Source organism: Diadema setosum, chromosome 5 (assembly GCF_964275005.1).
Source record: "Diadema setosum chromosome 5, eeDiaSeto1, whole genome shotgun sequence".
Taxonomy (NCBI): domain Eukaryota; kingdom Metazoa; phylum Echinodermata; class Echinoidea; order Diadematoida; family Diadematidae; genus Diadema; species Diadema setosum.
Genome location: NC_092689.1, coordinates 14456587 through 14471442, shown reverse-complemented (window position 1 = coordinate 14471442; position 14856 = coordinate 14456587). Strand labels below are relative to the sequence as shown.

The following is a 14856-nucleotide window of genomic DNA, read 5'->3' as shown; positions in this document are numbered from 1 at the left end:
GCAGATTATAGGTAGTATTTTGTCTCCCTTAGTCCATATTTTTAATCTATCTCTTCCTTCTGGAATTTTTCCAAGTTCCTTCAAAATTGCTAAAGTAATACTGATTTATAAAAAAGATGATCCCACGTGTGTAACTAATTACCGTCCCATTTCCATTCTCTCTAGTTTCTCCAAAATACTCGAGAGAATTGTATATAATAGGTTGTATGGATTTTTGTGTCAGAATGATTTCTTCAATCCTGATCAATTCGGTTTCCGAACCAATCATTCTACTGATCACGTGCTAATGCAGTTATTTGATAGAGTATCCAGTGCCTTGGCAGATCGCATACATGTAATTGGTATATTTATGGATCTGAGCAAGGCATTCGATACTCTTGACCACAAAATATTATTATATAAGCTACGACATTACGGGGTTCGGGGTATTGCACTTACATGGTTTGAAAACTATTTGTCATGTAGAAAACAATTTGTTTCCTTTGATTCAGTATCCTCCAATACATTACCTGTAACATGTGGAGTTCCCCAGGGTTCAATCTTAGGGCCGTTATTGTTTTTAATCTACATTAATGATATTTCAAACGCATCATCTATATTGCAGTATATATTATTTGCTGATGATACAAATGTGTTTTACTCACATACTGACCTAAACCAGGTAGTTGCTACTTTGAACAATGAATTACCGAAATTATCTACATGGTTTAAAAGTAATATACTGGCACTTAATTTAAGCAAAACTAATTTCATTCATTTTAAATGTAATAAAGCTGATCTCCCAGAATATGAATTGTTTATTGATGGTATATCTCTTGAAAGGAAAATATCTAATAAATTTCTCGGTGTGTATATAAATGAAAACCTAAAATGGGATGATCATGTAAAACACATCATTTTGCCTATATCCTGAAACGTTGGCCTGCTAACTAAGCTTCAGTATTTTTTATCAACTCGTATATTGTTTACCCTGTATAATGCCTTAATCTTACCATATATATCGTATTGCAACATTATCTGGGCAACCCACAAATGTAACACAGACCGTATACTTCTACAGAAAAAAAGCAATTCGAGTGTGCAGTCGATCACGCTCTCGAGATCACACCGACCCATTGTTTTCCCAGCTTAAATCCCTTAAGATAAATGACATAAATTTTCTCCAAAAAGCTGTATTTATGTTTTGTCTCAAGTCAAACCTCTTGCCTCCAATATTCAACAGAACATTTCGGTCAAATTCAGAGATTCACTCTTATCCAACTAGACAATCCACAAATTTACATTTATTTAACCCCAAAACCGCACTCGCGCGTCATTCTATCAGACACTCCGGCCCTGACACTTGGAATTCCCTTCCCATCGAAATTAAAAACATGACCACTATGTATTCATTTAAGAAGGCTGTAAAACTTCACCTCCTTAGCAGTATTCCCCAGGATAACATTCTGATTCCTTTATTGTATGTACGTGGTACATGATGCATGTATGTGTGCATACATATATCGATGTATTTATCTATCCATATTATGAATATGAATATATATGTATGTATAGGATAGGTACATCATGTATATTATATGAGCTTGTGTATGTATGTGTACGAGGTGCCTTACCATTACTGCGTACATAAAATAAGCACGATATATTTCATTCCATATCAGATAACAATATGTATAGGATACTTTGTATTCACACATTATTATTTTCATAGTGCATATTCGGTCATTACTCCGGCAAAGGCAACTGAACGTGTAAACTTTAATATCATTATCATATTGTATTTATCGTCATTACTATTATTGTGAAGTAGTTGGAGTGGTACACATACACTCTATAACTTTCCCTCTTCCCCCTACCCTTCCCTATTTCTCTCTTTCTCTATTCCCTATTCTATCCAGAGTAGGTAAGCATATAGTCTCCATACCGTCAAGCCTCGGCTTATTTTGGAGACCGTTCTGTTTAAGTTCCATAAGCTGTTTGTATTTGTCTTGTATAAATGTACTAAAAAACTATGTGTCGACATACTGTTTGTCATAAATGACATGTACATAATCATACCTGATGTAACGGAATTAAGCAGAAATAAATCAAATCAAAATCAAGCTTCACCTGCTAGAAATACAGAAAGAAAGAAAAATACAAGATACATTTCTACACGCAAACTGCGCTGTGGACGGGTACGGCAGGGTACAGACATGAAGCAAGGTCCTTTTTTAAGTTCATACGTTGCATCACAATATAATGATAAGGATATAGTCTTCTCTATTTAGGGTATTCTTATGATTGTTGGGTGTTGTCACTTCTTTACCAGAGGGTCCCGCCATTATAATCACGCCTGGTGCCTATTTATACACCTTCGTCGAGAGGGACAAGATGGTCAAAACAGAAAATCATGTCTAAGGACATAAGCACTTGATGGGATTCGAACTCGGGACATCCGACTGAACGACAAGAGTCTTATCCACTTTGCAAAGTTCCTCCTTTGTATCTAAAAAAAAAATAAAACAAAGTTTAAGTTGACGGCTGTCTTTTTTCAACAGTTAAAGCTATTTAAAGTTCCTTCAGGTTGACTAATCACAGAGGCAGCAGATTACAGGTAAATGTGCAGTATCACATGGTACGGCCACCATCTTAGCATGAATATGACGGAATAAAAGCGGCAAGAATGGACTCTGGATGCAAATGATAAAATGAATGAGATTAAATCGAGAGAGATGACAATGGACGAAGGGATCTATCTAGAACAAAAAAAAAATGTTAAGAATGAATACCTTGTTCGGGTATACAGGTTGGGTAATCCACAGGAACTCCGAGACCAGCGTACAAGGTATACGAGTTCTGTCCATTCCTAATCTTCCAAGAGTAGAGCACTGCGTGAAAATCAGCGCCCCCATGTGAAAAGCAGTGTATTCCTGAGTCCACTTGGACGGCCAGCCCACAATAGCGTGTACCATTAAATCTCGCGATCACGTTACTATCCAGGATGTGGCGGCCATCAACCAGCAAACCGTCCGTCTCGTTGCACTCGACGATGATGTTGACAACGTTCTCATTCAGGGAGGACTCGAAGACCTCGACCAATACGTGCTGCTGATTGTGCTTCAGTGGCGGGACCAGGAACATGCTCGGGTCACTCCTGTCATCATTCGCCTGGCCTGTCATGTATTGCATCACCAGTATGGACCGATTGGAAGAAATTTCGATGACCTCACTGAAATTCCGAACGTGATCAATCCCTTCCAGAAGGATGGACCTTGTCCAGTTTGCTCCTTGCATGGTCACCTCGGCAACGCTACCCTGTGGCACCAACAGTCGCAGCTCGTAGCTGGAGCGAGCCAGCTTCGCGAAAGGTGCTACTGCAAAGTTATTTCCCCATGACGTCACAGGTGGCATCTGTTCGATGATGTACCCTTTGTGTCCACCTTCTGAAAGGCGAACCCTATTGCTACCAGCTACCACCGATACGGGATAGGTGGAGCGTATTGTGGTCCCCGTGAAATCGGCCTTAACACCCTCACAGAATATTGTTTTATGTTTGTTCAACAAGACGACCATGTTTGTCCTCGATTCCGCCGGCCTTCTACAGTGAAATACATCTTTCAACGAGTCAATGGTTATGTTGTTCGCATCTGCGTGTGACGTGATTGTAAATTGGGACGACTTTCTTGTTATAGACCTCTGGCTCATAATAACGTAATGAGTCCCACACTGGCTTTCCGGGATGACTTGGAAAGCGGCTGAGGGTCGTAACAGCATCACTAGGGCGGCGACTCCCACCGGTGAGGAGGAATTCACAACAATCGTTGCATCTTTGTTCCCGAAAAGATCGGAGGTGTTCAGGTTCAAGTTCAACCTCTTCGAATCTCCCGGCTGCAAGGTGAAAATTGTCTTGTAACTGATGGCGGCAACACCAACTTCGACGGTTGTGTTCTCCGTCACAGCCGGCACGATCTCGATCACGGGCATGGCTTGCGTCCCTATGCTTTCATGTGCCAGAAAGCTGAAGGCAAAGCTTGTTCCACTGTAGTTGAAAGACGTCTGTATCGACTCAGAATCTGCTGAAAAACAACGAAAAAAAAAGAGGACTAAAAAACATCAAATTATACAAAAATCAGTCAGTCGTTTGCACTGAAATACTTGTCTCAACCATCAAAAGCGATTCCAAGCCTGTACTAAATGCATGCATGCCGCAAAAGGCGATCCATCGCTTTCGTGTAATTGTGTAACCGCTCCAAGGATAACATTTTATCCTTTGGTACATCCAGAGAGAATCATCACTCCATAATAAAGATATTGATGATAGCAATGATAATTGTGGTCTTCTTTATCCACCATAGCCCATTCATTATTGCCACTGCTCTATAACATAAAGTCCTGCCATTATTATCATTACCCTTGCTTTGCCTGGTACCCACTAATACACCTGAATCAAGAGGGACAGAAGGACATAGGCATTAACTTGATTCGAACCAGGGACCCCTAAACTTTCACGTAATACGACAGAAAAAAAAAATGGTACAGAAGGGGGAAATCCCGAAAACAGTTCATTCTATTCCCAGGATTTTAACAAGAAACACATAACATTTATCGTATCCGCATTATTCCTGCTTCTCCATTCTCTCTAAAAAGGGTAAAAAAAGGAAGGGTATATTGCCTGAGGTACCCACCAAAATGCATCTTATATTCCTTTTAAAACAAATTCGATGATATCGATATCAGCAGGCGTTACAAAGAGAAATTTAAAAATAAAGGGGAATGGAGAGACAATGTACGCTACATTAGCTAGAATGACATTAATGTGGGAGGTAAGAAGTTACGTTTGCCATCACTTAAGGAAAGCTAAGGGTAAACGCGAATCATGACATAGAGTGACGCACTTTCTAGTCTATTATATCCGCACATCACAGGAGAACTAGAACTCTACTGTATATCATTCTGTTTGATTTGAGAATGATATCATCGCACGTAGGTGATAATAATGTTGTATTTTCTCATCAGTATTGTTATTGCGAGACAACGATCCTGTCTGTTTGTGTATAGATGTGTGTGGGGGGGGGGGGGGAGGAGGAGGAGGAGGAGGAGGAGACAATTGAAGCGCTAATAGCCTGTTCCTTCACCTATTTCTTTATTCCAAGGACTTTCACTTAGCTCATTGTCTAATGTAGAAATGAACATCCTGCATGAAAACGTGATGACATTAACACCATTGGCCAATTCACACGTCTAGGTGAACGGTAACAATACTGAAGCAAACGACATTGTATCATTAATATCAGGAGTTTGTAATGGTACCCTTCCCTACACAGTAGCAACAGTAGCACTATCTCGAACTTTGTTAACCACCGGGTGTCACACTGAACAAAATGTGATTAGGGTGCATACATTATTAAACCGATCAACCGCGATCTTTCCTTCAAATAACAATTTCTTTTCCAACACGTTCAACGGCTATGCTTCTATACATATCCACATACAAGGGAGTATATACTAGCCTACCTGGTTTTTCTCTCGATAAAACGAACAAAAAACACACATACAAATAACCCGAATCATGATTACTATGCATTTTGTTTGGTTTACTTATCGTATTTGATTGTTATATTTTTTAAAGAATTTTTTTATTCCAAGGAATTTTCGACGAAGGCGTATTGATGTGTGTGAGTAGGGAGAGATGGGGGGGGGGGGGTTGATCAGTTCTCTCGGGGTCTATGGATTCGTATAGAATTCGTACGCTTTCAATGTCATCAATGGAACAATGGTCCGTTTATCCAAACATATTTGTGCAAGATGAGATGGTATATAAGCTGATATTGAATTTCATTGAGATATCGAAACTGGCTATAGCAGAATGGTTTTACAAACCATCATCTTGTACGAATACATCATGCAATGATCAAATTTGTTCTGTCACGTTTGATACAATCGCTTCAGCAATGGTTTATGATAGTCTCGCCTTCTGAATTAATCACAATTATGCTTTTCTTACAAAAAAGCTTTGTATCAAATATACCCACCTTTCACAGTATAATTTGTTCGTTGATAATGCGATTATTCCGTCATTATTTGATATATCACAGTATGATTGTCAACATTTATTTAGTATATAATACTTATTTAGAAATAGTAAGGGGGAAAAGTAGCTGCAAACAAAAACAAATAAATAATTCGTTATTTGTATCAATCTATTGATTTTTGTTTTCACTTACTGCCTTCTGACTGCGATATTCCAAAGTATTGCTTTAAATATTTCGAACCATTCGTCCATCTTTCCTTTTTTCTCCTAGTATTGAGTTCATTCAAATACACTCTTACAACAATATGTTGAAAATGAAAAAAACAAACAAACAAACAAACAAACAAACTGGGAAGGTTACGACTGTAGTGGATGTTGGGAATTATCCAGTGGGCAATAAGGGACAGTATGATTGTCTATACTTACACGAAAGCCAGAGACGTGAGTTTATATATCATTTACACGGATATAACGTTCAAGGTTAACATCCCGAATTGTGTGTTCTTGGCTTGCGTGTATATGGGGGAAAAAGTGCAGGAACCAGGAAGCAACACGCTTTGTCAACAGTCATTCGGTTTACCACGCACTACGCACGCATGAGATATTATGGAGCCAGTCATAATTTGAGAAATTTGTTTCGAATTACCGACCAGGAGAAAAAAACAGAATGGGTAATGTTTGTTTTGTTTGGTTGGTTGCCCCTGAAAATTATCTTTGAATACTGTCGTCATTCTATGACTCACTGCCGTGACAGAGCCGGTAGCAACATGTGTCCAAAAAGATATTCGTTATAGATCGCAAAAGAAAGTATTGATCAAGACTTGTGAGGCATTAATTTGCTGGGATGCGTACAGCTGATCAAAAATTTCCTCCAATGCGTTCCTTTAAGGGACATAATTATTAAGAAATCAGTCAAACGCAAATGCCGAAAAACATAACAACATTACAATCATCAAAGAAAACGCTGCATAAACTGACAAAAGTGGTTCAGATGTTACCATTAAAGCCGTCAAACAAACTTTGAATATTATATTATGAACGATAACGTTACTATAAGGATGTGTCGATATCTACAAGATTACGAGATGTGGCAACTCGTTTGGCGGTGCGTGGGGGGGGGGGGGGGGAGTAGCGATAATTTGCGTCGTGCAGTGTGAACATTAGTGAATGGCCTGTAGTAGTCGGTAGACATTTGACAATGAAGTCTGAGGTTGTAATATAATGTAACAAACGTTATCATTGAATCTCGTTTGTCCCTTAGCTACTGGACACGTGTTTGAAATCTCAACAAAAACAGATCATATTTCATATTCCGATAATGTTCATGGTCGTCAAGCAAGACGTACTTTGACTGGTAGTCACGCATCAAACGATACGTGTTAAAAGAAATTGAAACACACGCTATATGCCAACCAGTAATCCCCTGTTTCTTGGGAGACAAACAACAGCGATGCGTATCTATGATCTAATTTATAGTTGACACTAGCTGTTCATTACACTTTTTTCATAAATGGTAACATAATCCCAAACTAGAACAATACGGAAAGAAGAATTCAAGACATCATCCAGAAAACAAATACAGACGCAGCTATATGATCATCTTCATTGGACAGTCCCTAATCCTCCTGATTTTCTTTTCTTCATCTCCATCTCACCCGTTCTCAGTCGCAAGCATATCCACACTTTCTACGATAAAACACGAAAAAAAAAAAAACACAAACCCTAAAGGCCTACACTAGAACTATAAGGCGGGAAGAATTCAAGACAACATCCAGCAAACAAGTACAGACACAACTGTATGATCATCTTCATGGGGCAACCCCTACATCCTTCTGATGTCAGTGGCTTCTTCTCTTCATCTTGACTGTCCTCAGTTGTACGTATAGTTTTATAAGCATATACCCATACTCTCTAAAACACAAACACACACACACACACACACACATGTCATAACATTATAATCATCATTAACAACCCATTGCTTGTCCTCTCTCCTCTCGCAAACTTTTGTTTGGGCGTGTCTTTATTTTTGGTGTGTGTTTTGGTTTTTGTTTTTTGTTTTTTCATGCTAGCTCATGTTTCTTCCCTTATTGCACGAGTAGGTGTTTCTCAAATGACAAAGTACATGGTATTCAAACATTTCCTTTCATCATGTTACTCTCTTGTTTCACTTTCACATTGGCATTCTGTCTTTTTTTCGGTTTTTTTTTTCGTTTTTTTTTTTTTTTGGCGGTGGGACAACACCTAGATATCATTAACTCGCGTTCCAAAATCGTAAATAATTTTTATGGAAGTTTAGGTTCTTTAGTGAAGAATATACGATATAGAGTTACCGCCCGTCTGCCTATATTGCAGCATTTATCAATGACTTCACCATGAACAACGTCTCAAAGAAGGGAAATATATGGATGATTACGGCGTGTTTGGGCTACGGTTACTAACCCGTAACAAATATAGAGGCCTATAATCTTATGGAATAAGAAGATAATTTCTTTTTCTCCACTGCATTTCGCATCAGATACCGTCGTGTCATGTTGCATTTAAGATAGAACCTTTTGTTTGTGACACTGATGTATTGAAACGGTGCGGTCGTCGTTATACTATAATAATCCCTCAGTGCCACAGACAGGCGAGGCATGATTTGTGAGCCTGTATCTACTTGTTCTTTTCAGGGTATTATGATTTCAAAGCTCCCCTTTTTTTGTTTAATTTGAATAGAGACTTGGTAAAGTCTCTCAGATCCAGCTGGATCACATGGAAGACCAGCTAGTGCAGCTGAATATGAGCTATCCAGTCATTTTTTTTTTGTCATATAGAAAATTAAACAACGAACTTCAGTATAAGAAGCTGGTATTACACTGCTGCTTCGAGTGCTTCTACAATTTCCATTTACCGACCACTTCACAGGGGTTTGACCCTGCTCTAAAAAGGGGAAACAACACAGAACGAAATAAAACAAAACAAAACAAAACAAAATAGGGAAAACAAAGGTAGAATATGTACAAGAACGGATCTACCGTTGTAGACGCATGTCCTCGTCTAGATTCTTAATCAGGTATTGGAAAGGACAAGAGATCATTATTCACATTAATGAATAGTTGCGTTGAGTTGTTTTTATGGCATCCGATTGGCAATTATCATTCATCGACGTAAATAAACCATTATTATTCAGTGCTTTACTAATGACCAGGATAAAAAAAAAATGATGATGATAAATGGGCGTACATACTCGGGTGTGTATGTCCATGTATGTATATGCACCACGGATGATTTTCTCTTTGTCATTCCCACTTCCAAAAGCATTGAATTATAGGTCCTTATTTAGGTCAATGAAGGGCGATTTGTTAGTCAGTTGCGACAAATAATGTGCAACATTAAGGTGATTATCGTGTCTATCTTATACTCAATTGAATAAACAAAAATATGGGGAGACTCCTGCTCACTGGACTGTCTCGCTTTTCATCATTGAAATTTCAAATTGCGAGCACATTTTAAATTCACGGAAATTCAAAACAAATAAGAGAGCGGATGTCACTTCCCATACACTTATTACAGAGTGGAATTCTTGGTCAAACTTACCATCATTTTGCAGCGTGGTAGGCGTCGCTAATTCGGGCCACTGCGAAATGAGAAGTAAAACAAACATTTTACTCGTGAGTATCACTTTAATTGTCATCCAGTTTTCTTGCACTTCAAACGTAATAACTATTGCCCTCGTGCTTCGATGTCTGTACCAAAGAATGGATTGAAGTGGCTCATGGTCATGAAGAATACTTTTGGTTTCACTTTATTCCTATTCACTGTTGTTTGAAATAAATCCTTTCAAAATATACCACGATAGTGTAAGGTGTTAATAACGTTGAAAAGCAACTTTTTTTCTTGTGTGTGCGGTTTGTTTTTTTTTACATCCGCGTTGCTTGTGCTCTGTGTGATAAAGCGTATTATATGGAGATGAAATATAGTTGGTAAACTTACGATGATCAAGAGTAGACTCAACGTCAGCAAGAAGTGGTATACCTCCATGTTTCTCGTGTCCGTGCTTTCCAAGTTATCCGATGAAACCCCTTTAATATGATATGTTCTGTCTCCTCAAAGGTGGTACATGTAATACCAGAATTCCACACAAGCGAAGTATTTCTACGTTGACTTGAAAACTTTGGTAACAAGGTGGTGACTGTGACACCGCTTCAATAGCAATCACTATAGAGAGAGATTCTTCTTCGGATGCACTTGCATTGCACATTCAGTTCGCTGGTATATGAGCGTATCTTATTTATCGCGGTCAATCTCGAGTGGAGTTTTCAAAAGAAGACGGCACAGATATAATCCAGTCGCTTATCCGCCAATTTCCACGTCAGTAATTGTTGAGCTGATGTTCTGCTCACGATGACTATTTTTCCACTTTACAATGTCCATGAATATCTGGTTCCATCACTTTGACAGCACTGCTTCCTTCTACATTCCATGAATATAGGACTATATTTGCCAATGTGCACTAATACTCATCAGCTGTATGAGGAAAAAAAAACACACAACACCACAAAATCATACCATTGGTGACATCGCGATATAAATGGTTAGAAATAAAATGCGCCGGATATGGTATATTCTCACCTACTTCCACATGACATGATCCATGAAAGCTCACTAGTAAAATATGCCCCAGTCACACAGTGCCTTACGATGGGTTACGTCCACTGCGGATAGATACGGATGAGTGAACGCAGGGGAACGCAGCGTGGACGCAGGCATCCGCAGGGTCGTATGTAGACGTAACTGTCCGTAACTAATCCGTAAAGAAACGCAAAATGATGAGGCCAAGCCTGCGAAATTTTGAAATGTTCAAAATTTCGCAGGGGGACTCCACGGATGCAGACTTACGCAAGTAACCGTAACTAAACGTAACTATCCGTAATTGAACGTAACTATCCGGAGCTAAGACGCAGACTATCCGCAAATAATTTTACCTCCCGTCCATTTGCGTTTATTTCCGTCCACCGTAAGTATCCGAAATTAACCGCAAGTTCACGTATCACAACACTTACGACCGCTTACGGGCAATTACGGACAGCTACGGATGTTGCGGACAATTGCGTCCTTTGACGTTTCCCATTTTCCTCTCCCATGGGAATAGAGACTCGTGGTAAACTACACCACCCGTGTTGGTAAAGCTCCAGCGCATTGTGTCTGAAGGAATACTGCAACACAGTCGGAGCGGTGGAGTGGCAGAACCGCTGCATGGACGAGTTATGAAATTTCTCCCACAAATGGTCATTTTAGGTGGCACCCTATACAGATTACATCGTTGACCCTTGGTGCTGAACTCATTTTTCTTGCACTCTCTGAAACTATGTTATTCGAAAAAACTTCAATGTTTTGGGTAGGGGATAGGGTTACAGCATTTCATTTACTTTTCTATGTCCGGGGAGGATGTGAGGCAGCGATAAACTATGTAAAATGAGAACGACTGTATTTCTATAAAGTCTTAAACACTTTACACTCTATGGAATGTGTATTACATTTTTTTTTTTTTTTCATTTTGGAAGGGGAGGGGTGTTCTAAATTCCAGATGTTTATTTTTTTCATATCTGGAAACTATCAAGCATTACTTTATTATATCAGTCTCCTTAATATAACCCAATAAGTCATGAATATCGATGTACAATTACAGCTAAATCAAACGTATCAAAGTTTGTCTATTCCATGACTGTATAATCATTTTTCCTTACTCTATTGTTTAACTTAGCGATCTATATTACATTTTATTTGTGTTATAATTATCTTATGTATTCTGTACATTGATGATTTATATTCATATCTGAGTTGCACAAATTCAATTCAAACTTAAAGTTCAAAGTTTCCTTTTGCTTCAATTACTGTAAAACAAATTAAAGGAATGCGAAAAGTCTTCACAACTTGCACGTGACATAATTTCAGCTTTTCCCTAGTGTACAATATAAGACAGTCCGATATGTGAAAACCTTGTTGTCATAAATACACCAAGTGAGCAGGGATCGTCAGAAAAACCACATTGTCCATAAGTAATCTGTAACTATCCGTAACTCTCCGCATTCTTTATCATTCCGTATTCTATATCAAAAATTCTAGTGACAGCAAGGATTCCGCGAGAGTCCGCAGGAAAAATGACTTTTTTTGGACGTAACTCCGGACGCAGAGCATTATGTTACTGGGGCCTTAATACTCAAGCGTAAATGCTCATAACCATCCAGGCTTCAAATTGATAGTTCTCTGTAATTTTGATGACCGACGTTAAGCTGTCCGATTTTTTGTTTTTTTTTTTTTGTTTTTAGCTTTAATAGATTATCCTTTACACCAATGCAGGCGGTTCAGAATCTTAGCAATACTAATCAAAGCTGTAATGATGAATTCATTCCAATTATTCTTACTCGCTCATATTATTTTGGTAATGAAAATACCAATGAATAATCATACCAATATTTTTCTCACGTATGTCGAAAGAGAACCTCGTAACTTGATGAGAGAGTCTTCCAAGGTTCATGTCTGCAAAACAGTCATCGTGAAGGAGAATACTCAAATGCTTCAAAGACAAGAAGGAAATATATCCAAGACACTGGGAGGTGCAGTATCTCAGTTCTGCCAAAAGGAATATGAGGGACCAAGCCACTTTCTCCGAATTTCCCGCGAGATGTGCGTAAATCGAAGCGAAGTTGAGCAGACGATATTTCACCGAATACTATCGTGGTCTGAGTGTTCGTGTCCTACAGGGATCTCAGCTGGTTTTTACGTCCGTTTTCCAGTCATTCAGTCTACCTTTGAATAGGAAAAAAACAGTCCGTAATGTCAATCCATTGATACATCTTCTACCAGCAACTTGTACGTTTGGTCCGACATTCTGGACGCGCAGATCCTGGAATCAATGAAGACGGACAAGCTGAAACAGTGCGTTACTACACCATGCGATGATCTTTTCTTCCCGACCAGGACCGGATGGGGCTACAGGCGCTAACCAGGTTCGCACTTTGACTTGACGGCATACGTCACACCGACTCTGCGCTTCCCGGAGGTGGTTCAAGAGAAACAGGAAACCTCGTATAGGACGGTCACAGTAAAGACGAAAAGTACAACTCGTCAACCTGAAAGGGAGTTGTAAAAACGCGCCTGACCTGTTAGACTTAGTGACAAGCTTTTTTTTATATTGTCTGATGCGTGATTTTAATTTAGAATGAAGTGACAAAAAGTACTCTCATGGTTAGAGTCTTTCTCCGAAGCAGTAAATCGCTATCTTTTCAGTCAGTATCTTAGAGTATCATTAAGTTTTGAATGTTCGATATGTCAATATCTATGATAATGATAGGGAGCAGTCAGCTTAAATCTCATTCAAAGCCCAAATCACAGCGGGGGTCTTGCGAAAGAATGCCTGCATTGTAAATCAGCAGGATTGCCTAGCAGGTAAAAGAAACATTATCGCGACACTTTATTTCATAATCGTAACATGATATTGACATTATGACGGAAGGTTAGAAGTCCAGAACAAAAGAATTACCCCAGATTTTTGTTTGGGGATGCTGGATGAAACACTGAAAAACATGGATGCGAAGCTAAGCTGGTTTGGTTATCCATGACTGGGGTTCCATGCAATTGAGTGTACTCTTCGAAGGCAAAACGGTTCAAAAAGTTCAAAAAATCTAGAAATGCACCCTTCAAGGAATGCTTCAATAATTTTTTTTTTTCATAAAGACTTGAGTTACTTCCCAGGTTGTAGCAATGATATTTTGTTCTTATCCGCTTAATGTACGTCGACTTGGACATCTGCCCATCCCATCAGTCTATCAGAGCTACTACGATTACAGAATACTCAACTTGTTCTCATTATCACACTCATTTTCATTGCTTTGACTTTATGGTTAATCTCGCTAATTTCATGACATTGTTCCCCCTAAATCTATTTTGACGTGAGAGTTCGTGTGAGTAGAGTAAATTAATAAGACAATTATCATTTTAACAATCAGACTGTTTTCACTTCATCGTCTTCATCTTATAAAATTGATTATGTATCAATGACTGCAGCCCTTTTACGTATAAAGAAATCAATTTATAAAGCACAAACCTATGTACATAATGTACATAATCTCTTCTTCTACAATAAACATTTTTATCCTGTCACACTAGGGCGTTATACCCCAACCCCATATCTGATTCTTCTCGTCATTATCATCACCCCATCCCCCCCCCAAAAAAAAAGCATTAAGAATAAGAGGAAGAACGCTCATGAGGGAAAGTGAAAACAAATGTTTGAAGATTATTCAACTATACGCCTGTACGGGAGGCTAGATATCAAAACCACTCAAGCAGTATCATTCCCGAGGTAACGATTTATTTCCAAGTATGTCAGTCTTATATTCATCATGAGGAGCTGCACGCCAAAGGCGTCGGGAATACCAAGGTGACGTCGTACGTGATTCTTTCTGATGCGCCCTATTCGATGTCAGCTGTGTTCGCACTCCGAGGTCGAATAGAAGAAAATTGGGAAAGCATAACATTAGGAGAATCCAGGCACCCAGGAGAAAGCGTTTCGCCCATTTATGTCAGTTCACCAGATTAGCCATCATCGTATTTAACTTCAAACTGTCGAAGATAAATGGTGAGATTATGATTATACTGCAACAACAACTACTACTACTACTATACTATTACTGCTACTACCACCACCACCACTACTACTACTACTCAATAATTATGATAATAATAAAAGTAACATTTATAATGCGCCATATCTATCATACCCGATACTCTTGGCGCACAAGAGCCTGCATAATGCAGCACATGCTGTGTACACGTACTAAAACAACAGCAACAACTGA

The 14856-nt window shown here is 38.9% G+C and overlaps 1 protein-coding gene across 1 annotated transcript in view; it reads right to left on the bottom strand.

Moving 5' to 3' along the window:
* LOC140229119 (uncharacterized) overlaps positions 1-10491 on the bottom strand; it is a 32668-nt gene extending 22177 nt beyond the window's left edge. Inside the window, exons 1-3 of the mRNA XM_072309385.1 lie at positions 9989-10491; positions 9593-9632; positions 2772-4055 (exon numbers count right to left, since the gene is read on the bottom strand). Coding sequence (XP_072165486.1) covers positions 2772-4055; positions 9593-9632; positions 9989-10036 — 1372 coding nt within the window. The 5' untranslated portion in view covers positions 10037-10491. The remainder of the gene's footprint in view (positions 1-2771; positions 4056-9592; positions 9633-9988) is intronic.
* Positions 10492-14856: the final 4365 nt, after the last annotated feature.